The following is a 24615-nucleotide window of genomic DNA, read 5'->3' as shown; positions in this document are numbered from 1 at the left end:
AAGTAGTAAATAAAAATAAAATATTTAGAATCCATTAAATTATAAATTTTCATTTGCATAACCTATTTATTATATTTACCCTATTTTATTGGAAGCCTTAGTTTTTTTAAGAGAGTGGGTAAAACAAACACATAAGAAATGTGCTTTCGTAACTAAATTTTCAGGTGAGATTAAATAATATAATGGATATGTTATAGTTTTTGATTAATGTTGATTATTGGGCCTGGGCTTATATGTGGCATATTGTCAAATGAAAACATTGAAAAGGTAAATGCGTAAGACCCATATTTTTAAATATCCTATGTGGACTTTATCGTAAATGATATATCAATCAATATGACAGTGATAGGATAATTTGTTAAGGTATTATGGAGACACTTTTTGACATAATTTATGAAATGTAGGTGATGCAATCGGTGATGGAGAAAACAATCAAGCAGGAGTTTGAAGTGAAAGCGGAGGACGTTGTCAATGACGATGCATATACAGGTGGAACTTACAAGCTGGGTGGAAACGGTTGGGAAGAGAAAGTGTTGAAGGGTATTTCAGTGGAAGAAGTATGCAAAATGAAATTTGCTTGCATAGACGAGGCCGAAACATTTTACAACATGTTAGCAAAACTAACCGGATTTAGTATTCGAAAAGATGATTTGAAGCGAGACAAGAATGGAGATATAATATCTCGAAAGTGGGTGTGTTCCAAAGAAGGACATCGAGCGACAAAGTTTATTGAGAATGACAACCGACAGCGTGAGCCACGATCGTTGACTAGAGTTGGATGTGAAGCTGCATTTCGTGTAGGCTTGAATAGGAAAGATGGAAAGTGGATTGTAAAGGAATTTAAAGGAGATCATAATCATAATTTGGTCGATGCTATCAACAGACAATTCCTTCGGTCTCATCGAACAGTAAGTAATCCAGATAAGGCACAAGTTGATGTTTTGCGTAAAGTAGGTGTTAAAACCACACAAATTATGGACTATATGGTCAAACAATCAGGGGGACATGAGCACGTCGGTTTACACAAAAAGATATATACAATCACGTTGATGCAATGCGTAGAAGTGAAATTAAAGACGGTGATGCAGAAGCGGCATTGGCTTATTTGTGTGGAAAGGCAAAATGGATTCTTCATTTTTTTATAAATTCAACATTGATGAAGAAAGTCGACTAGCAAATTTGTTTTGGGCTGATTCAACTTCTCGAATGGATTATGCGTGTTTTGGAGATGTCCTAGCATTTGACACAACCTATAGGACAAATGCCTATAAAAAGCCTCTAGTAGTGTTGGTCGGTGTTAATCATCACCACCAAACTGTTGTATTTGGTTGTGCGTTATTGATGGATGAAAGTGTTGGGACATATGAATGGGTGTTGGAGACATTTCTTGAGGCAATGATGAATAAGAAACCCATATCTGTTGTAACCGATGGGGATAAAGCTATGCGTAAGGCAATTAAAAAAGTATTACCCGAAACGTGTCATCGATTGTGTTCATGGCATTTGCAACGAAATGCATTCACGAATGTGCATATTAAGGACTTCTCAAGCATATTTGCAAGGTGCATGTTCATGCGTGGGAATGAAGAAGAATTTGAAAAGGTTTGGCATGAAATGGTTGCAAATTTGGGACTTAATGAGAATCGTTGGGTGACCGAGATATATGGGAAACGTAAAAGATGGGCAGAGGCGTATTTACGTGGAAATTTCTTTGGAGGGATGAGAACCACACAAAGGTGTGAGAGTATGAATGCATATCTAAATAGATTCTTAAAAATTCGCTTGCGACTGTATGAGTTTGTACAACAATTTGATAGAGCCATAATGAGAATACGGCAAAACGAGGCAAAGGCAGAGTTCGAGTCGAACAATTCTTCACCAGTGCTTTCAACCAAACTATCCATAATTGAAAATCATGCTGCGACGGTATACACGAAAGAATCTTTTATTAAATTTCGTGAGGAGATGAAAAATGCAGAGTTATTCTTTGTGGTAGGTCTTGTAAGTGATCATTCAATGCGGGCATACACATTATCCAAGTTTAGACACCCGAACTTAAATTGGGAAGTACAATTTTGCCCGGATATTGTAACATTAAAATGCTCATGCATGATGTTTGAGTCAATTGGCATCCCATGTTGCCACATGGTGGTGGTTATGAAGGTGGAGCATTTGGAAGAGATTCCTCAGTCATGTATTATGAAGAGGTGGACAAAGTTAGCAAAGGTGTATACAAGATCAGTACCAGTGAATGAGACGGATAACGACATGGATCGGTTTGTACGATATGGTTCATTGAGTTCGATGTGCAACAAGCTCTCCTACTTTGCATCAGATACGTCATCTTCATTTATAGAGGCCAAAAATGAAATACAAAATTTGACGGCGAGAATGGAGGAACTCTATAACTATAATTTGAAAGGGAAGAAAATAGCACAGATGGAGCGACAGGCACTAACCAAGTTCGTGATCCAAAAATTGTGAAGACTAAAGGGAATCCAGGCAAAGTGGCAATGAATGTTCAAAAGGGAAGACGATGCAGTCGTTGTAAAAGAGTGGGTCACACAATTCGAAAGTGTCCAGAAGCTACAATCTCTCAGAATGCTCAGCCGGGTTATATGGTATGTCATATTCAATAAAAAATTGCCCCTAAGATTAATTTTTGTAGTTGTACTTACATAAATGACTAACATAATTGTTTTGATGGCATTATGAGTACGTAGGAGGAAACTAATTTGTCTTCCCAATGTGACATTCAAATGGAAATGATGCCTTCAACAAATTCATCAGTTGACATTTTTGCAACCATACATGTATGTACAATAGGCTTGTTATATAATTTCCAAACATTGGTAACATCGAATTCAATAATAATTGACAACACTTAATTATTGAAAAATGCAGGGAATGTTAGGGGAGCATTTGTCGAATGAACGATCTGACATGTACATAGATTGTGGTGAACTTAATAATGTAAGATCGGGAATAAAGAAACACTTTTGACATGAATTTGAGCTATGCATTATTTAATGATTTGGTTTAACTAATTGGGATGGAATTGGACAGCTGAAAAAAACAATGGAATGTGCATGTGCAGATAGCAGGATTTCAGCAACATGAACAAAATATGACAACACCATGTCAAGGTGGGGATCCAAACAAATATCCAAATGAAAAGGATATGCAACCTTTTTTTTATTCCTTAGCGGAGTAAGGGATGGTAGGTATTAAATCAGTATTTTTATTAGTTGACGTTATCACTTCCAGTAATGTGTACTTTTAACTTTACTATTTAATGAAAAGTTTGAATTTTGATCAAGAGTCAAGTTGATTGATAGAATGCAATATCCTCTACATTTAATTGATAACAAGTCATAAAATGATTGGTAAATGGAGAAACTGATTCATTTATATCATGTCGAATAAAACGGTTAATTATGCGGATTTAATTAAATTCAATTGTGGTTAAAGGTTGACAATTAGGTTGAGAAAATTCGTCAACAGGTTGAGAAAAATTCCTCAACCGGTTGAGCGAATTCCTCAACCGGTTGAGCGAATTCCTCAACCGGTTGAGGGTTTTTTTCACCAGTGGCTACCGGTTGAGGAATTTTCTCAACCGGTTGAGGAATTTTCCTCAACCGGTAGACACTGGTGAAAAAAACCCTCAACCGGTTGAGGAATTTTCTCAACCGGTAGAGGAATTCGCTCAACCGGTTGAGGGTTTTTTTCACCAGTGGCTACCGGTTGAGGAATTTTCTCAACCGGTTGAGGAATTTTCCTCAACCGGTAGACACTGGTGAAAAAAACCCTCAACCGGTTGAGGAATTTTCTCAACCGGTAGAGGAATTCGCTCAACCGGTTGAGGGTTTTTTTCACCAGTGGCTACCGTTGAGGAAAATTCCTCAACCGGTTGAGAAAATTCCTCAACCGGTAGCCATTGGTGAAAAAAACCCTCAACCGGTTGATACATGCGGTCGACCGGTTTTATCGACCGGTTGCTTCTAGTTAAAAATACCCTAAACCGGTTGAGAAAATTCCTCAACCAGTTGATACCCATCTTCACCCGGTTGCTATTGGTTAAAAACCATCAACCGATTGAGACAATCCGTCAACTAGTTTGCTATATTTGTCAACCGGTTCCCCCTGGTCAAATCATTCGTCAACCGGTTGAGACAATTTCTTCATTGATCAACCGCTTTCCACAACTAAAAAAATTGCTCACTCCCTTTAGAAAAATCTTCAATCACTCAATTGAACGCCAACACCGGGTCATTCTGCATCCAAAATTGTTTGTGGTGGTTGGGACAAATCCTGAACGAGTTCACACTGCATCCATAGGGTCATTATCCATATGAGGAATGTTCTCAATCGGTAGGCATAATGCGTATGCCTATGAAAAGTGAGTTAGCTAAATCGTTGGACTGGTTCTTACCGGCTGAACGTCATTCGTCAACCGGTCTACTAATGTACTAACTATATATTTTTAGCATAGATAAATGAATATTTATAAATCTGATTACGTTAAAGATCGTACAAAATCACACATGTCGAACATGAATGATACCAATATATTACAATTTCATTTTGCCTACCATATTGAAAGAAGAGTATTTGGATATTCAAATAAAATGGACTTAATCATTAATAATGTATGATCATCGAATCTCACAACTTCCCAATAAACATGACCATATGTGGAGATGGAAATGATAAATATTAGAAAAATAACAAATATCATAATAATAATTTTTTCATTGCTCGTGTCGACGTCTTTGTACAAACAATAGCCACAATGGTTTGTTTTTCTCTATTTCCTTCGTGTAAAACTAAATCACATGCTATTTCTCGACGTATTTTAGCAGAATTACAAAAGTCGGATCTCGTCATCGAATCACCATTTTTGAATCTCTGCATATGTCTAATGACATGCACTCCACAGTCCCACCTAAGAAAGAGAAAAGAGAAGCAAAACAACTTATTGAATGGTTGTCTAATTATACATCAGAAAAAAGAATATTAATGTGAGTTATGTAATCATACTAACCCATTATCTTGGGTCAGAATGGAAGGAGCCCAATCAATGGAGAATTGGAAGACATCTTTCCCTATGTCATACAGTTTGAAGAACGTCTGACAAAATTCAACCTAATTTATTTTGAAAGTGGTTAATAAATATAGAAGAGAAAAAAAAACCAAATGAAAAGGAAAACAAAAAGGAGAAAGCATACCACTTTTTTCACACTCTTAAACCGGAACTCGTCCCGACTCTTCGATCGTAATGAATCCAAAATTTGGATATCAAAGTCTTTAAAGTCAATGACGCACAGATACCAATGACCAGGGCAATCGTCATGCATTGGAATAAATAGCTGTAAAGGTAGGAAAACAATATATATGAGTTGGGCCACAAAAAATATAGTATATTATAGGTGAAAACGATATCTACTCTAAATTTCATATATGCAATTAAACATTACAAATAATTACTAACCTTCTCGCAATCATCCAATTCGCTAATGTACTTACTCACGATGGATGTTTTTCTATCGAAAAAAGGTTGAGGACTCCCGTACAAAATCATTTGCTAATAAGAAAACATAATACGAACATTAGTATATTGTACTTAATATGTAAGTAAACAACAAGAGAAATATGAGCTTACTGAAAATGTCGTGGGAAGATAGCATCTTATACTTCGTATGCCTATGAATTGTCTTTCAAAATAATTTAGCTTTGAGGCTTCTAGATTTATTACCTATTGTTGAACAATAACTTTAATAAATTTATTTAACTAAGATAGCACGCATTTGATATAAATGAAGTAGGTACTTACAACATCCATCAAATTTTGTCTAGGACCTAAGCACTCAAAATCTCCATGAACTCCATGTTCATGACCAAAGTCAACAAGAAGCTCACTAAAATAATAATATGTTCAAACAAACTTGAATAAATTGGAAGCATATGAAGGCTAAAATTGTAACAACACATCTATGAATGTTCTAGACATGACAAACCTTTTTGACAATGCTCTATTGAAAACATAATCAGCGACAAGAGATTGAAGTACATTGAATGATTGAGTATCCACCACGTCTTCACGAATGGACATGGGGATTGACTAAATCGAAAACAAGACATAATTATTAACTATATATGTTAAGTATCAAAAATAAGAACAATGATATTAAACTATTTCTATTATACCTCTGATGCTTCGCGTTTTACCATCTTCCTTAAATTGTGTACAAACGGGGAGACCTTGAATTTACTTGGTTTCCTCTCCCTTGATGTACGTGTTTTCATGACATGATTAGGATAACCACATAGTGCTCGTAATGGTTCCTAATATGGAAAATGCCATTAATATACATCTATTTACTATGTAATGGTTAAGTAGTTGTAAAGAAAATAATTTTTTCTTTTATATGATACATACCTTTCCATAATCTCTTCTACTCCTTTTGATTGGAAGTGGTAAAATATTTTGATTTTCGTCTGGAATGATATGCACTTCAATTGATGTAGCACATGCATCTTCATTCTTTTCATTGAAGTCCTCGGTGCATAACTTCTCATTTGACAAAGTGTGAAGATAATGTTCATTCACATTCATATTGTTCGTATCTTCCAAACTTCTCTCGCATGAGAGAATGTCATTCTTCGGTCCTTCCTCGTGCATTCTCAAAGGTTTTCCACTTGATCTAAGGAAGAGACCTTTCACTGTAGTATAATTCTCCTCAAATTTAGCCAAAATTTGATCACAACTACTACTACCTGCACCATAAGCCATATCAATTAGTTGTGTCTTTAATTGTTGAAAGGTTTTATCCATCTCCATTAAGTTCCCACCATCAACCTAGTGATATATACGAACGTGATTAATAACATCATAATACAAAGGATCAATGCTAATATAGATAGTCACGATGAATATTGTAAAACACTTCCTCGTTTAATAACATCTTTGTTTAGATTGATTACAAATTTCTCATCGTCCTCATTCTCGCTCGCCATTGTCGTTGCATTTCCATCAACGCAATCCCTTATCTCATTTTCTATCACCCATATTTTGAGCTACAATATATTCATCAAAATATAATACATATCAGATTTTAAATCACTAAAAACTTAAATAAATAGTAAACGACTTTCAAAACTATAACTTACATTCTCATTTGCATATCCACCAAGTTTTTTCAATCTTCGTTTCCTGTCTAATACTTCATCATCTCCCCAAGCAGTAATCCGAGGAGAAGGTCGAGTATATAACGGTAGAAATTTCTCTTCAAATGATATATGCTCGTGGTAGAATAACTACGAGTATATTTGACATAGATATATAGTTAATTCATAAATTATATTAAAACAAAATCGTAATTCACTATGATGTAAATTAATTACAAGGACATTACCATTAAAAACAATAAGCAACCGCAAACCCCACTTTGTTGTTTCTTCTTAAACTCTTCAATCCCGTGCACAAGATAGGACAACACAAATTATGCCCAATTCATCTTCTTTATTGAATCGATGTCTTCCACAAGATGTAAGAAAGAACGATTCACAAAAAGCTTCATTGTTGGGCACAATAATGCACCCAACACAAATAATACAAAACGAACTTTAAAATCGTTTCCACTCTCTTTATCCTCCCTAATTTGATTTTCTAACATCACTAATGGCAATCGCCCTTTTTTATCACAATATTTTTTACATAAATCATTCTTATGGCCAACATCTTTGTTCATGCCAATCTTGAACCCTCTTGCCCTCAATCCCATAATAAATTCAACATCAATGGGGGATAATTTGATACAAGTATTATACAATTGTAACATATAAGTGTTCGGATTAAAACTATTTATCAACCAAAGACATAACCCATGATCAATTTTCCTACATCGAAGTTGCAAGAGGCTACCAAATCCTATTTCTTCTATGGCTGTCTTTTGCTTTGGTTCCAATTTTTCAATCACTCTAATCACTCGCTCAGGGGAGCATCGAGTCTGAAGATATAACTGAAAAGATACACAAACATCAAACATGTTTACATTAATATAATTTCCAACAAATACATAAGTAAAGAAATTAAATATTCATTACAAAAAAAAATTACCTTTGGAACAACACCCTTTTGAAGTGAATATTGTTTTGAACTTTCTTTGGACTTTGCTATGAAATTTTCTTTTTCTACTTTTGAAAGTGCATTCCACTTCTTGCCCAATTTTTTCCTCAACTACATTAATTGGTCACATAATTGAAATTCTAATTTTAAAATGTAATTATATTAGACATAGCAATATTATTCCTTACATCATCATTTATCTTCACTCCTTTATCCTTCTCTTTCATCATGGCTAATTGATCGTTACTACAAAACAATTTCAAACAAATTTAACAATAACAACCACAAAAAATACATTAAAAAACATATTATTTTACATATTTCTATTTTCCCTTACTAGTAATGTATCCAAGCGCCGATAGGCCTCTTTGGATTTCGAACAACTTCAAGACCATCGCGTTCGCTCCTAAAAATTAAATCAAATCATTTAAGTCAATTTTTATAATATGATTTCGGATATAATAAATCAAACATACTTTCACCACCACATTACCTCAACATAAGTTTTTTTCACATTTCAATAAATTTTATTTTTATATCTTACTACAATCAATCAAATGCCAAATAAATACAAATACCATTACAACTACAACATCCTCCCTAAATATCTTTACATTTAAAATGATGAAAAATTAACATATAATTTTTTTTCAATGTTCAATAATCTAACCACCCTCTTTTTCTATAATGTAATCAATCCATAAATCTAACAAAAAACATGAAATATAATGGACACAATATTGTAAAACACATAATTACTACTCACATTTTTTTCCCTTTATATAGAACTCGCCAAATAATTAGGATACAAGCGCCTTTTGAGTAACAAACAATTGTGTCCTTCTCAGCTTTCTTTTCCTTAGTACTACACGCCCTCTTCTTCTTCTTCCAGCTACGTCTTCAATTCGGGTTTTTAAACCATTAAATTTAGAACCTGAAAACAACCCCTTACACCTCTTAAACAAAAATAAAATATGAAGAAAACACGACGGTTATGAAGATTCCACTAAAATTCTCCGTGTGAAAGAACCGAAATTATCCGTCTGACAAAATGCAGGGGTAGGGGGAGAGAAAGCAAAAATTCAGAAAATTTACATAAAATCTTCGAGAAGAAGAATCTAGCAGAAAAAATAGCTGACCTGGACATCGGGAGAAATGAAGTCTAAGACTCGGATCTTGGCACCGACCTCACCCACAATCCTGAGCTCGCGGTCCTTGAAGGAGACTTCTTTGATGAGGTCAAGACGTCGGCTTGGAGGAGGTTGGCCCGGTTCACGCCGATGGTGGTCTCCACCCACCTGTGAAGACGTCTTTGATCCCGGTTGACGGCGAAGGTGGTCTCCACCTAGCTGTGGAGACGTCTTTGATAAGGTCTGCGACGTCGCCCTCGATTGGCCCGGTTGAAGCCGACTGTGGTCTTCACCCAGCTGTGGAGAATCAGTGGAGAGAAAAACGGGAAAAGAGAGAGAAAACAAAGATGAGAGCGGGAAATGGGTGAGCTGAGGAAGTCGGCTATGGAGGATGCGTGAGACAGCCAGCTATGGACGGGAAGAAAGATGAGAGCGGGAAATGGGTGAGCTGAGGAACGGCTATGGAGGATGCATGAGGAAGAGAGCAAATTTGGGGGGAAAAGGAGGAGAGATGGGGGAGAGAACGGGAGGGGGAGGTACCCGGTAGAAATTTTTTTTGAAATTTTTTTTTTTTCTTTTTCATTTGGATGGCTGAGATTTAATCATTTTCATCCAATGGATGAAAAAAAATGGAGGCATGGTACCGAAGGAGGTATTGTAGAATTTCCCTAAAATCATACACCTTATTTATTTTCCTTTCCATCTAATAAACACTTTAAAACACTTGATTTCGTTCATATTCCATTTCCTAGTCTTCTAAAAAAATATTAATGAATTTTTTTATTCAAATATTCCATCTCTTTTCTTCCCATTCCAATTTCATTTCTTTCAATTTCCTTACTTAAAAAATTTAGCAAACATAGAAACTTACGTTTGTTCATTCTATTGAAATGTTGTATTATTTATAGCACAAAAATGGTTTATTATCTAATTTTAATCTATCTATTGTGCTAAAAACATGTTAAGCGTTCACATGCCAAGAGGAAGATGACAAGAATTAATTAGGTGGAACATCCTGGCCATTAGCCATTATGTATTGATTTTATGAAGACCACCCAGGTTTTATTTTTCTTGCTTCTTGTCGTTGACCTGATGGCTAGGATGCATCAAAATTAACGTTAATCAAATCGGGGTGGTTGGATTGGTGGGATGTTTCCACATATAATATCGATTTTTCGATCAGTCTATGTCTTCCAGTCAATAATGGCAGTTAAATACAACAAAAATAAAAATTTTAAATTAGAAATAATGCATTTTCTAAGATGACCCTTGTTGACTTTAAAAGAGGTAGAGAGATTCCTTATTATATAATCCTTGAATTAGCTCATGATATTGCAAACTCTTCTTTCACCGATATTTTCCACTCTGTTTCATCCTTGAGGTTCTTGCTTTAACCTTACTATTTTTTTTGGCTTTTAATTGGATTTACTTACACTCCATGAACATCTCTTTTGCCTTACAGGTGTAAACCTTCTCCTTTGCCCATGATGGCAGCAGCAGGAACAGATGTTCTTTCAACCCCAAGCCCACAAGTGCCAAATGGATCTGAAATTGAGATTTTGACTTCACCTCAAAACATGACGCCTTCTCTAGATCCACTTTCTGGTAATTTAGCTTATTCTTGTTCACTTTTCTAATGAATTCCAATCCTTAAATCTTAGAAGGCCACCTCTTTGGCTATCTGAATTGATGTATGTAGCATATTGGTTCTTCAAACATAAACAGGAGACAGAGCCTTCTATCTCAATGTATGCATACCCCTTTATCAAGCTGCATTGAAAGGCGACTGGGAAACTGCAAGAGGTATTTTTGAAATACACCCAACAGCCGTTCGTGTAAGCATCACAAGAAACTTGGACACTGTTCTCCACATTGCAGCTGCAGCAAAACGCACTCACTTTGTTGAGGAGGTGGTGGGATTGATGGATCCAAACGACTTGGAACTTCAGAATCAAAATTCGAACACTGCACTTTGTTTTGCTGCTGCAGCTGGAACAGTGAGAATTGCAGAGGTCATGGTGAAAAAGAATGATCACCTTCCCATGATCCGGGGTAATCAGCAAATGATGCCACTCCATATGGCCGCTCTATTAGGACATAGTGAGATGGTGTGGTATCTCTACAATAAGACTAATCATCAAGATTTAAAGGATGAAGATTGGATTGGGATACTTAATACCTGCATCAGTACTGATCTATATGGTAATTAAACTTTTATTTTTTTTTATTTTTTTTTATTTTGGTTCTTTGTTGTTTTGATTTCATCATTTTGGTTTTTCTGGATCTCCATGAAATGGCTTCTTCACTGAACTATATAATATTCCACCAGTAGAGGTAGCAAATTATTTTTTTTTATATTTTGTTAATTCATGCAGAGGTAGCCTTGGCTATATTGGAATCCCACCCTAAGCTAGCTACCATTAGAGATGGGAATTATGAGACAGCTTTGCATCTTCTGGCTAGAAAGCCTTCTGCATTCTCTGGTGAAACTCGGATTGGAATATGGACAACTTTCATTAATTCAAGTAAGTTGGTTTCAGAAAGTGGTGTTGTGCACATTAATTATTAATTAATAATCATCTTTGTTAGAATTAAGGGAACCCTGTTGGCAATCATAAACTGGTAGCTCCCTATTGACAGGGAAAGATGTATCGTACTTGTTCAGTTTATCTTTCAACTTGGAGGCTACAGGTTGGGGTCTACTCTTTCCATATTTGATGACAAGCAAGCTCATGTATGGCTTTTGCAAAACCAAATTAGTTAACCTTAACCCAAATCCACTTAATATTCCTAATTTACTTAATATTACGCATGCCTCAAAATATTACTACATTTCTCTCACAATGGAAGGCAGTCTGTGTCTTGAAGATGATCTATATTTTGAACAATTAATCGTCCTTGATAGTTTTAGTTTTTGCTTTTCTAGCTTCTCTTTGGTTAGTTTTGATTTAATATTTCTTTCTAAGTTGATTTTGATCAAGATTATTGGTGTGGGGTATGTTTCTTTAGCAGTTAGCAGTCAGACAAACACTAAAATGCATCATATGACATGAATAGCTTAACTATAGCTATAATCTTTCACCATCCATGCTAGCCTTTTTTTCTTTTTCCCTTCTGACTTGTCCATTTGTCTAATATTGTTCAATGGTTTGTGTTATTCATGAATGTAGGGTCACCATTACAAGTATCTAATGTGGTTATTATTTTTCTTATGGCTATTCCAGCCAACAATTTTCTCTTTAACTCAGTTTCAGGTAAGAAAGCGGGACACAATATTTCGAAGAAAGAGCAAGCCCTTAAACTCGTCAAATGCCTTTGGAAGCAGGTTATACAACTACCTGACTCAAAGATTGCAGATCTGATCAGAGATCCTTATCGACTTGTATTTGTAGCAGCAGAGTTAGGGAACACCATCTTTCTCACTGAGCTTCTTCACTCCTACCCTGATCTAATATGGAGAGTAGATAGCCAAACTAGGAGTATATTCCATATTGCAGCTTTGCATCGTCAAGACAGAATCTTCAATCTTATATATGAGATAGGCTCAATTAAGGATATGATAATGACATATAGGGATGATAATGGTAACAACATGCTGCATTTGGTTGGAAAATTAGCACATCCAAGTGAGCTCAATATTATATCAGGAGCAGCCCTTCAAATGCAAAGAGAGCTATTGTGGTTTAAGGTAACTATTACAACATACGCATAGTCCTTTTGGTCCATATGCCTTTAGAATTTAACAAGTAAACATTTCTAAAATATGAGTTTTCGGACTGCATGTCCCCTGAAGTTTGTGACTGCAGATGAATGGGTTCATTCATTGCAGCATGTGAATATGGTAAGGATCAATGCCACAAAAGACTAAAGATCAAACTATATGCAGCATAGAAAGTGTTTTTAAAGGCTAGATGCAAGTGACAAGCCAATTCAATCGATCTAAATAGGTTTCCTTGGAATGGAGACATTCCTTCTCTTAGTATTCAAATCTTATTATTTATATTACAAATTCCTTATTTTTTAGGAGGTGGAAAAGCTCATGCAACCTACATACAGAGAAAAGAAACACAGGCAAGGTAAGACACCCTGGGTTTTGTTCACTGAGGAGCACAGAGACTTGATGAAGGATGGAGAGAAATGGATGCGGGAAACAGCCGCTCAATCTATGCTTGTTGCCACTCTTATAGCCACTGTAGTTTTTTCAGCAGCCTTCACTGTACCAGGTGGTCACAGTCAGCAAACAGACACTCCTATTTTGTTCATGGTTTTTGCAGTGTCAGATGGACTAGCATTATTCACCTCCTCAACTTCAATCCTAATGTTCTTATCCATCCTCACCTCGCGCTATGCGGAACAGGATTTCCTCCATTCATTACCCTCTAGATTGATGTTTGGCCTCACAACACTCTTTGTTTCTATTATAACCATGATGGTTTATCATAACCTTTTTCATAGTTTATCATCATGGTTTCGCATGGGTACCTATTCTCATTGCTCTATTTGCCACGGACCCAGTCTCTCTATTTGCTTCACTGCAATATCCCCTCTTGGCAGATGTAATCAATTCTACATATGGTTCTAGGTTTCTCTTTGAGCCAAGAAAGCACATGTTTGACCAGTGAAATCCTGGCCTCATCATTGCAGTTTTGTCCCGTAAAATTTGTGGTTCAAGTAGATGTAATTTAATTGTATTTCTACTTTATGCATTTCGAATTGCTTAGAAAAATGTATGTAGTTTGAGAGACTTCACTTTGGGGACCTTCTCTAAGTTCAGTGGACGTTCAAATATCAATAGTATTTGCAAGTTACTTTACATTTGATTTGCATCTACAACATCTATGCACCATATATTTATACCAATGCATCTTTACAATAGTGTCTCTAAGTTTTGGATACATTTTGCAAAGCTTTGTTTATTTTCTAACCATAAAAAGAGACTGTCAATACAAATTTTATTTTGTAAATTATCTTATTGAATTATTTATGGATTTTTTTTTTTTTGGAAAGTTATAAGGTCATATATAGTCACTCCATGACTTAACCTTATCATGCTTGTAACCTATGAAAGTCTTATCAATAACATAACTTTCAAATAATTTTTTTTTCAAACAAGATGCAATGTTCATGTTCAAAAATTCAGAAATAGACCAGCATAGATATGATGATCACAAAATAAAGCTAAATAAAATATCAAAAGAGAGATTATGCCCCATAGAAAGTGTGGGAGGCTTCCTTCCGCATGTCCTTCCCAAACTCAAGATCCTTTAGCCATCCAAGGTAAACAGATAATTCATCTAGGATTGATATATCTGGACCAAGATAAGCTCTGTCTGGCGCAAGAGGCAAGAGATTTCCTTCTTCCTCAATACCATACAGAATGGACAGACCGAGCCGACTGGGACTTCTAAACGAACAAACTAACCGAGTTGAAGTCTCTAGGCATTGAACGAATGGTTAATCACACTTGATGCTTGAGCCATGGATTAGACGACATTTACATTCAAAAACTAGTGTCAATTAGTCGTTACACCAATTAGCGACATTGAAAAACATAAATGCACAGTCAACTACATGGTCCGAGATTTTTGCATGAAAATTAGTAAATGACACTAGTCAGCAACTCTTGCTTGGTATGATTGCCCAATCCACGCTGAGGTAAAGGCATTGACTACGTTATTAAGGCTTGTAATCTGACTTAATGGAAATCATCATTGCAAGAAAGGCATGAATGCACAATCAGTATTGTGACAATGGTGCCATCTGCTATATAAAAACCCCTCAAGAAGCATGGAAAAGGTAGGCGCATACATAGCCATTCAAAATAAGTGGATTCATCCTTGCTGATTCCTAACTCAAGCTTTGGAGGGGCATGCTCAGACCACTTGTCCAGACTCCTTTTTATTCTAGGAAAAAGTCTGTTTGACTCTAGTGAAGCTAGACGAACTTGTATCCAGTTGGCACAACACCAACATTGGCGCCGTCTGTGGAAAAGACTAAGGATGTCAACATCTTCCAGAAACTAATCATTAGCTATGGGTGATGAAGATTATTTTACCTGGCGTGAAAGGATGGAGAGACACTAACGAGAAAATGAGCGGTAGATGTTGACTCTGCTCCATCAAACGAAACAACTCAAAGAAGAGAATGAAGCGGGCTCAAATGTCAGCAATGGGCCTCTCTTAAATCCGACACACTCAAAGTGGACAAACAACCTCAAGACGAACTGTTGAGGCGTCTTTCCCAGGGAGCACAGAGTTCTCCTCTGGCAGCTACTCGAGACGATCCAAGGAGGAATCTTCACCAACTTACCAAATGCAGTCGGACAAAGGCATCAACTCTACTTGGGCATCAAGGAAAAGGAGGTGTGGTAAAAGATCACACTTATTTAATGCGATGCGAGCCCAGCTGGGACCTCAAGCACCAGGCGTGGAGGGGAAATTGTGTATGTCAGAAACTTTGAGGACCTGTCTAGGTTCCCCAACTGCAACAACTACGTCAGAATGACCCTCTTAGCAACCAAAGCAGCAATAGGCAAAAGTATCGATGACGCGAGCTCCACCCGACTCTACCAGTCGATGGTTGGATGACATGCTTTCCAAGCTATTCGGCCCCTATATTATTAACTACGAGCTACCTAGAGGGTTCATAGTGCCAAAATTCACAATGTACGACGGAACAAGCAACCCGTTTAATCATATCATGCACTTTAGGCAACTCATGTCCCTCAACATAGGGAATAATGCACTAATATGCAAGGTCTTTTCAACCAGCCTACATGGCCAAGCTCTCTCCTAGTTCCATCGTCTCCCGTAGAATTCCGTGAACACTTTCTGGGATGTCTTGGAAGCCTTTGTAGGCCACTACCTATGTTCCACTCGCCAGAAGCAAAACATAAGCACCCTGCAAAACATCAAGTTGTAGGAGAATGAGTCACTAAGGGACTTCATGAAGTGGTTCGGGCAAGTAGTGCTCCAAGTTGAATCTTGTAGTATAGAGATTATCTTACGAATCTTCAAGCGAAGCACCAGCCTAGGCATGCCATTTTTTTAGTCCCTCGCAAAGAAGCCACTTGTGACAATAGATGACATGTTCAGGCGAGCGAACAAGTATTCTATGCTCAAAGACAACGTCTGAGTAGCTTCTCAACAAGTCTTAGTCACTAAACATTCGACTAAGAATGATAAGGGGGAAAGTTCTAAGCCTTCAAACCAATCGAGGTAAGCTAACAAAACGGGAAATAGTCAGCAACAGTAACAAATGATACTCACCCCCCTCAGCATCTCCTATGAGAGACTCTTCTTGCAGATCCGTGACTTGACAGACTTCAAATGGCTGGAGCCAATTAAGACGGATCTGACTAAACAAGGTTGGAACAGAAGGTGCTCCTATCATAAGGATCATGACCACACCACCGAACAATGTAAGAGTTTGCATTACTTAGTGGAGAAACTTATCAAGGTCGGACACCTAAAACAGTATATTCGCATAACCAGTGGGCAAAGAGAAACGACGCAAGAGGCAACCGTCCAAGCCCCTACATCTCCGTCAGCTCCCAGAGCTGTCATTAACTACATTCGCGAAGGTCTAATAGACAACAATCACAACTCAAAGCAGCAAAGGTGAAGGTTACTTCGCACGACCTCTATGAGAGAACGAATTAATTCCGTTTAGCATACCTTCGCAGAAAGAAGTATGCATCTAATGGATAACACAATCACCTTCCCTTCAGTAGATGTCAATCGGATGTAACAACCATAAGAAGACGCCCTAATCCTAACACTAGAGGCAGATGGATTTGACATAAGGAGAATCTTAGTTGACCCGAGTAGTTCAACTAACCTCTTGTAAATGTCGACCTACAAGCAAATGGGTCACTCACCATCTACCCTAGAGAACCCATGACATTGGCTGTCCTAATTCAATGGAGCTACAATAACCTCCCTGGACTATATTGTGTTACCCGTCCAAGCCGACCCGGTCACACTGAACATGCGGTTCTCGGTGGTCGACAATTTGTCTTCATACAAGGCCATTATGGGATGTGCATGGCTTCATAGAATGAAAGTCATTCCTTTCATGTACCATCAAATGGTGAGCTACCTCATCGAAGAAGGACAAGTCGATCTCCTTAGTAGTTAGCTAGCCGTGCGCCGATGTTATCAAGTGGTGCTAGAGTCCAAACATCCAGCTAGCAAGGAGGCACATCTGGAGCCATCAAATGCAAGGGAGCAATAGCAATTACTAAGCTTGGTAGAGAAAGATCCATCAACAACTAATCCATTCCAACCACTATGTCTCTCACACGACATAAATCAAATCACCTATACCAGATCCTTGCTTACCCAAGATGAACTGGAACTGCTAAGGAATATGCTTCAGCGCAATAAAGACATCTTCGCCTGGACTCAGGTGGATATGCCGGTAATTCATCCGATTGTGGAGTCCCACAAGCTTAACGTCTCACCCAATTCATTGCTTGTTTGGTAAAAGGTCTGGCATTTTCATCCAGACAGGCAAAAAATCATCCAGATGGAAATTGATAAACTATTGGTAGCCGAATTTATTAGAGAAGTCAAATATTTGGACTAGTTGACGAACATGGTGATAGTCCCGAAGAAATATGGAAGGTTGTGAGTTTGTGTTGATTACACCAACCTGAATGATGCCTACCCAAAGGATAGCTTTCCCTTGTCCTAGATAGATTAGATAGTCGATGCCACCATTGGGTATAGGATGTTTTCCCTTCTAAATGCCTTCTTCAGATACCACCAGATCCCTATGTTCTAACCAGACAAGGAGAAGACAACCTTTGTCACACCACAAGGGTTGTACCATTACAGAGTCATGCCATTTAGGCTTAAGAACGCTGACGCTACCTACCAGAGACTAATGACAAAGATCTTCAAGTCTTTGATCGACCAAACTATGGAAGTCTACATTAACGATATTGTTGTAGAGAGCAAAACCCTAGCTGAGCATGTCCAGCACTTAGAAGAAGCATTATGTTTGATGCAAACATACAAAATGAAGCTCAATCCAACTAAGTGTGCCTTCGGTGTCAGTGTAGGGAAGTTAGGGTTTATGGTAACCCAAAGAGGAATTGAAGTTAATCCAGATCAAGTGAAAGTCATCTTCAGAACATCTACTCCAAACAACAGAAAGGAATTGCAACGCCTCACAGGCTGTTTCGCAGCTTTGGGTTGTTTCATAGCTTGTTTCATAGACAAGGTGAGACTTTTCTTCTTCACACTTAGAGGCACAAGCATGTTCGGTTGGACAGACGAGTGTAAGCAGACATTTGAAGCAGTCAAGCGCTACCTACTGAACCACCCATTCTAAACAGTCCCAAGTCCAGCAAAGAAGTCTATATGTATTTAGCTATATCTGACTACGCTGTTAGTGTCATCTTATTTCGGCATATACGAGATAAAGAATAGAGATTCATCTATTATGTGAGCAAAGCAATGGTAGACATTGAGACTCGGTATTCTCAAGTAGAGCAGACTGCTCTAGCACTAAAGAATGTTGCTCGAAAGCTCCATCCATATTCTAGGCTCATCAAGTGACCGTACTTACAAACCAACCACTTCTAGTTACCTTGCATAAGCCGAAACATATCTGGACGAATGTTGAAGTGGGAAATCGAGTTGAGTGAGTATGGAATCAAGTATTAGCTACAGTTATCCTTAAAGAGGCAGGTTATGGTCAACTTTATAGCTGAACTCCCTAAAAACCAAACACATCTAGCCGATCATCTTAAAAAGCAATGGTAGACACTTCACGTAGACATAGCATCTAGAATGTTTGAATCTAGAGTAGGTCTGATTTTGCAATCACCAATCGAGGAACTAATAGAGCAAGCTATCCGTCTTAGCTTCTTCGCCTCTAACAATGAGGCAAAATATGAAGTTGTTCTTGTTGGGCTAGATCTCACCCTAATATTAGTCGTAGCCAAGCTAGAAATTAAGAGCGACTCTCAATTAATTGTCGAAAAGATTCAAGGGCGAATACGAAGCAAAAGATGAACACATGACCCAATACTTGGCCATGGTCGAAGAATGTCTGAAAAAGCTAGACGAGTGGATCATTAGATGGGTGCCACAAGAAGAGAATAGAAGGGTCGATGCATTAGTCAAAATAACTGCCACTCTCCCCATAAAGGAGACGATAATGTTACTCGTCTACCTCAAAGTCATACCTTCAATTACTCTCAAGCCAATATGCAATACCAGTCAAGCATACTCAGGATGGATGCTCAATATCATAAAATACCACCAGATAAGAGAAGTGTCAGAAGACGGGAAGCAAGCACACAAACTTTGCATACAAGTAGCACACTTTACTTTATTTAATGATCAACTCTATAGATGATCATTTGGAGGTCCATACCTAAAGTGTTTGAGCGAGTTAGAGGTCAAATATGTCATAACCGAACTCCATGAGGGTGTATGTGCCAATCACACAGGTGGACAAACTTTGGCACATCACACCTACACACAAGGATGTTATTAGCCTACCATGAAGCGGGATATTGAAAACTATGTTAAAAAATGTGATTGGTTTCAATGACACACTCCCATTACTTGTGTACCTTCAGAAGCCCTTAACCTGGTCACAAGTCCTTACCTGTTTACATAGTGGGGAATGGACATAGTCAGGCTCTTGCCCAGTGGAATAGCACAAAAAAAGTTTTTGCTCATTGCAACCGACTACTTTAGCAAGTTGGTAGAGGCAAAATCTTCTTCTAGCATCAAAGACAAAGATGTCTCCAAGTTCGTCTGGAAAAACATCGTATGTCAATTTAAAATTCCATAAGCAATTGTTAGGAATAATGGTCCCCAGTTTGACAACGCTATCTTTCAAACATTTTACTTAGAGTTAAACATTAAGAATTTATAATCAACACCCTGCTATCTCCAAAGCAATGGACAAGTAGAGGTGACAAATAAGACCCTATTGAATGCATTAAAGAAATAGTTGGAAGGAGCAAAAGGAAATGGGTGGACGAGTTGCCCGGAGTATTATGGGCCTATTGAATAACATCCAGAAATTGGCACTCCTTTCACCCTTGCTTATAAGATGGAAGCCTTCATTCTAGCCGAAATTGACATGCTTATTGCCAAAATAGTCATGCAAGATCAAAGAGACAATGATGAAGAACTCATAAAACAACTGGATTGGGCAAACAAAATGCAATGAGATGCAGCTATCCAGATATCTTCTTAACATCAGAGGACAATTGCTCAGTAAAACAAAAGGCCATGACCATGGTTTTTTCGGCCAAGATTTTTAGTCCTTAGAAGAATCTTTGAGAACATATTTGAAGTAGGAGCCAGAAAACTACAAGCTAATTGGGAAGGGCCTTATGTTGTAATTAAGGCAGGAGACTCAAGGGCGTACCATCTCTAGACGCTAGGCAACGCACCCCTACTCTGCCCATGGAATGTAACCAACTTAAATCAATACTATCAATAAAAGTTAGTTATGAAAATAATGTAGCAAGAGCAAATGGCAAAAACAAGCACACTTAAAAGAAAATTAATGAGCGTAGTCGTATTAAAGAAAAAAACTCAAAAAAACATTTATTGTATTTACAAATATGAAAGTCTAGGCCACAATTGACCAAAGTAAAGAAATACAAAAGAAATCAAGCCCGCTCACTAAAAGAATCACCTCTTGAAGCCTGTTCATTTCCTTGGGCAGGGCCGCCCAACGATCTCATCATCATCTGAAGGGAAGCTTGGAATATCATTTGCAATGCCATGTTTCTTCATATAGCATTGCTAGCCATAGAAGAACATGTTATCCACCTGCTTCTAATAGTTTGTCTCCAAAACTTCCTTTTGAGCTGCAAACCTTGCTTGGAGTCTTGTATTTCTTGTTTCAGCCAGGTAGCTTATTCTCCAACCTTCTCATTCTCGGCCGCCATAGTCGTCTTTTCCTCAGCCAGCCAACGAGCTTCAGCTGGAGACACCTTCCTTAGCCAACTTCCGGACAGTAGCAGCCTCGCTCTTCACTATCTCAAAGCCAACTAGGAGTTCCTTATTTGCATCCATGCTATGAGCGATTTATGCCTTCATGGTTTCGACTACTTCTAATCACTAGAAGAGGTGCTCTCACTGCCATATAAGGTTAAGAACTTTGGCTACCACCTGGGGGCAGTAAAGATCATTATGAGACAAAAGACTAAAGAAAAAATAACAAAAGTCACAAACAAAAGAGAGGGAGATGACCTATCACTTTCACTGTCTTAAAGGTTGTGTAATACTTCAAATGAATGATGCAGGTAATGGCAATAACTGGAGTACCGTACGAAAGTCGTGCCATGAAAGATTAGTTAGAATTCTCATCCATCTCGATCGAGATTCGTTGCATAGCTGGAAAGAGAACCCCCATGTTCGGCACTAGAGACTCTCTTTCGGTGAAGGAATGGATACAATTTAGAAGCTCGACCGAGACATAGGTTGCCTTTGGATAAAGAGAAGAAGAATTCAAACACTCGAATGAGTCCTCGTTAATTTCCCCAGAGATGACAAAGGGTTTCCTCGTCTTGCGATAGGAAATGTCATTAATAAAGGAAGATTTCTCATCCAACCTTGAAGTGACGATTGTAGCAGTAGTCGGCGATGCTGACTTGGACAGAGGATTTGGAGCAAGTTCTAGGCAGGTTTTCTTCCAAGGAGAGGTATTGATAACAATGGATTCAGATAGGCGTTTACGTTGCCTCTCGTGGAATCTGACCCTTAAGTTAGAGGTCATCTCCTCATCCTCTTCCTCTTCCTCACAAATAATAGGTGGCACTAACCGAGTAACCCCTACTTCTGCTTTGTCATTGGAAGACGAAGAGAAGGGAGATGATGAAGAAGACAAAGTCTAAGAGGATGGATAGCGGAGATGGAAAACGGACAACCAGTTGTTGGAACTTTCCTTAATGTTCCCTCCTGTCGTTTTTTCTCCTGTTTCTCTAAGCGAGCCTAACGTGCTTCAGAATCTTCCAAACAAGCAACCTCATAGAAAACCAAATCCTTTAGCATGAAATGTTCGTTGAGTATTAGAGTTGAAGGAGCTAACCAAGGAAACACTAGGATAAATGGCTTGGGATTTTAGATCAGTGCCAACAGGTTATTGTCCGATAAGAGAACGTTGTGAGCCCATTCAACAACGTCTATTTTGAATAACTTGTTGAGTCGAGCAAATGAAGCCTTTTCCACCCACTCTACAAGGTGTCATCGCCTCTCGTTATGTGCATTAGATGAACATAAAAGATTGTGGGTAGATTCACAACAAGGAGGAAATAATAACAAGTTATAAAGAAAGTGATAGAAAGCATAGCCTACATAGAATCTCCAACGAATGTTGTGGAGAAAAAACTTCGTCTAGACCCTCAGATGAACCACTCCAAGGGTCGGACACCAAAACATGCCCCTTGGCCCAACTTTTGCATGAATTTGGAAGATTGGTCACCAATTGGAAGGAAGGAATATGGGAGGACAAGTTAAACCTTTCATTTTTACTCATCTTGACAGTATAGATGAACAAGACTTGTAGCAAGAAAAGATCTAATTGGAAGAGCATGTCCAACATGCTACACCCCATCAATATTTAGACAATGTTTGGATGAAGAAAAGCTAAAGGGATTTCTGTGAACTGAAGAAATTGTTTGAAAAAGGAAGGAATGGGAAAACGGAGCCCAGCAACGAGCTGCTCCTTGGTAAAATATATCATGTTGTTCGGAAGGTCAGTGAAGAATAGAGCCTCGTCGTCTGTTAGCTGAATTGGGATAGTGTTAGGAATATGAAAACCAACCCAAAATTCCCTCTCAGATAAGACACCAACTAGACGGTTCGGTTGGAGGCACCCAACTCTAGTATTTTTCTATCCATCTTGTTGAGGTTTTCCACTTGTAGAAGTAACTCCTCATCTTTCCATTAAACTAAGTGCATATGGGCCATGTGGAAACCTATACGAATTAATACAATTATTAAAACCAATCACTCAGGTCATCTATCATTTGGTGTTGCTTTTGCAATATATAAATAAACCTAGACGGACTATAGTTCGAGCTTAGAAGGATCTGGCTACAGAAAAATCATGGACATCGCACCATCGCGATGATAGCAAAAAGAGTGAGTCAATGACATGGGTACAATGACAACACCAGAGCAAGAGGAGAGACCGAAAAGCCCCAAATATGGACATCAACAAGTCCATCTCCTCCTTAAACAAACCTTAAAAATGAGTAGAGAAACTGAGAAACCTTAAATCTAGACAGCAATATGTCCATTTTCTCTTTAGACAAGCAAAGTCAACACATTCCAAGCAACAATTGAAAACACAGCAAACGAACGAACGATGGGTAGAAAACTTATCAAAATCAAAACTGAAAACGCTCTCTAGCAGAGAAGAGATCCTCTAATATCAAACCATTTGACGACGGTGATGAAAAGCAAAGGAGAGCAACCGATGATAAGCATAATGATGGTGAAAGAGCAATGCAACCAAGAAGACTCTAAGGAGAAGAAAGCCAAAAGGTGACCCAAATGTGTGGAACCTTACTATTTATAGGGATAAAAACCTAGGCAACCCAAGTGACACATTGCTTGGCAGCACTTGCCAAAGCCAATGAAGGAACGTGCCATCTGATAGCCTACCTTAGTTGATGTGACCCATCATTGAAGCCCCGAATGACACGCAATCCTTGGCGCCCAAAAAACTTGAAAAACAGATAATTCGTTCTATCTCAGCCTATCAGCTACTCTATCAGGTAACTATAGACGGATTAAGGGGCATTGTGGGAGGCTTCCTTCCACGTGTTCTTCCCAAACTAAATACCCTTTGGCTGTTTAAGGTAAGTAGATAATCCGTTTGTACCAAGATAAGCTCTGTCTGGCACAAGAGGTGAGAGATTTCCTTCTTCCTCAATGTCAGACGAAATGGATAGACTAAGCCGATTAGGACTTTTAGATGAGCAAACCAACTCAGCCGAAGTCTTTAAGCATTGAACAAAATCGTTAATCACACTCGATGCTTGAGCAACAGACTAAACGAAATTTACATTCAAAAACTAGTGTCAATTAGTTGTTACACGTAATTAGTGACATTGACAAACGTAAATGCATAGTTAACTACATGGTTTGAGATTTTTGCACGACAACTAGCAAATGACACTAGTCAACAGCTCTTGCTTGGTATGATTACCCAATTCACATCAAAGTAAAGGTGTTGACTGTCTTATTAAGGCTTGTAATCTGCCCTAATAGCAATCATCATCTCAAGAAAGGCATGAATGCACAATCAGTGTTGTGACAATGGTGTCATCTGCTCTATAAAAACCCCTCAAGAAGCATGAAAAGGTAG

At 38.0% G+C, this 24615-nt stretch overlaps 3 protein-coding genes, 1 long non-coding RNA gene and 1 pseudogene across 6 annotated transcripts; 2 read left to right on the top strand and 3 right to left on the bottom strand.

Moving 5' to 3' along the window:
* Nucleotides 1–419: 419 nt before the first annotated feature.
* Nucleotides 420–3120, top strand: LOC117909989 (protein FAR1-RELATED SEQUENCE 5-like). The gene is made up of 4 exons (XM_034824035.1): nt 420–1017; nt 1163–2001; nt 2905–2973; nt 3067–3120. The coding sequence occupies exons 1-4, from the start codon at nt 420–422 to the stop codon at nt 3118–3120; spliced, it is 1560 nt and encodes a 519-aa protein (XP_034679926.1).
* Nucleotides 3121–4714: 1594 nt separating this feature from the next.
* On the bottom strand, nt 4715–5655 carry LOC117909991. The gene is made up of 4 exons (XM_034824036.1): nt 5492–5655; nt 5229–5369; nt 5045–5145; nt 4715–4945 (listed from the first exon to the last, which is right to left on the bottom strand). Exons 1-4 carry the CDS (start codon nt 5579–5581, stop codon nt 4735–4737), a joined length of 543 nt encoding a protein of 180 aa, XP_034679927.1. The 5' UTR covers nt 5582–5655; the 3' UTR covers nt 4715–4734.
* Nucleotides 5656–6548: 893 nt separating this feature from the next.
* LOC117909988 lies at nt 6549–7498 on the bottom strand. The gene is made up of 5 exons (XM_034824034.1): nt 7416–7498; nt 7171–7317; nt 6952–7077; nt 6718–6859; nt 6549–6571 (listed from the first exon to the last, which is right to left on the bottom strand). Exons 1-5 carry the CDS (start codon nt 7416–7418, stop codon nt 6549–6551), a joined length of 441 nt encoding a protein of 146 aa, XP_034679925.1. The 5' UTR covers nt 7419–7498.
* Nucleotides 7499–7740: 242 nt separating this feature from the next.
* Nucleotides 7741–9513, bottom strand: LOC117909990. 3 transcript variants are annotated; one of them, XR_004650511.1, is made up of 4 exons: nt 9268–9513; nt 8895–9062; nt 8466–8534; nt 8344–8374 (listed from the first exon to the last, which is right to left on the bottom strand). It is a non-coding gene; the product is annotated as an uncharacterized LOC117909990 (long non-coding RNA). The 3 variants fall into 3 exon arrangements; XR_004650512.1 differs by lacking the exons at nt 8344–8374; nt 8466–8534 and adding an exon at nt 7741–8021 and having other exon boundaries at nt 9268–9348; XR_004650510.1 differs by lacking the exon at nt 8344–8374 and having other exon boundaries at nt 8393–8534; nt 9268–9340.
* A 1101-nt stretch (nt 9514–10614) lies between these two features.
* LOC117909985 lies at nt 10615–14071 on the top strand (annotated as a pseudogene).
* Nucleotides 14072–24615: the final 10544 nt, after the last annotated feature.

Source organism: Vitis riparia, unplaced genomic scaffold (assembly GCF_004353265.1).
Source record: "Vitis riparia cultivar Riparia Gloire de Montpellier isolate 1030 unplaced genomic scaffold, EGFV_Vit.rip_1.0 scaffold533_pilon_pilon, whole genome shotgun sequence".
Taxonomy (NCBI): Eukaryota; Viridiplantae; Streptophyta; class Magnoliopsida; order Vitales; family Vitaceae; genus Vitis; species Vitis riparia.
The sequence above is the reverse complement of the archived record's forward strand: the minus strand, read 5'-3'. Positions and strand labels throughout refer to the sequence as shown.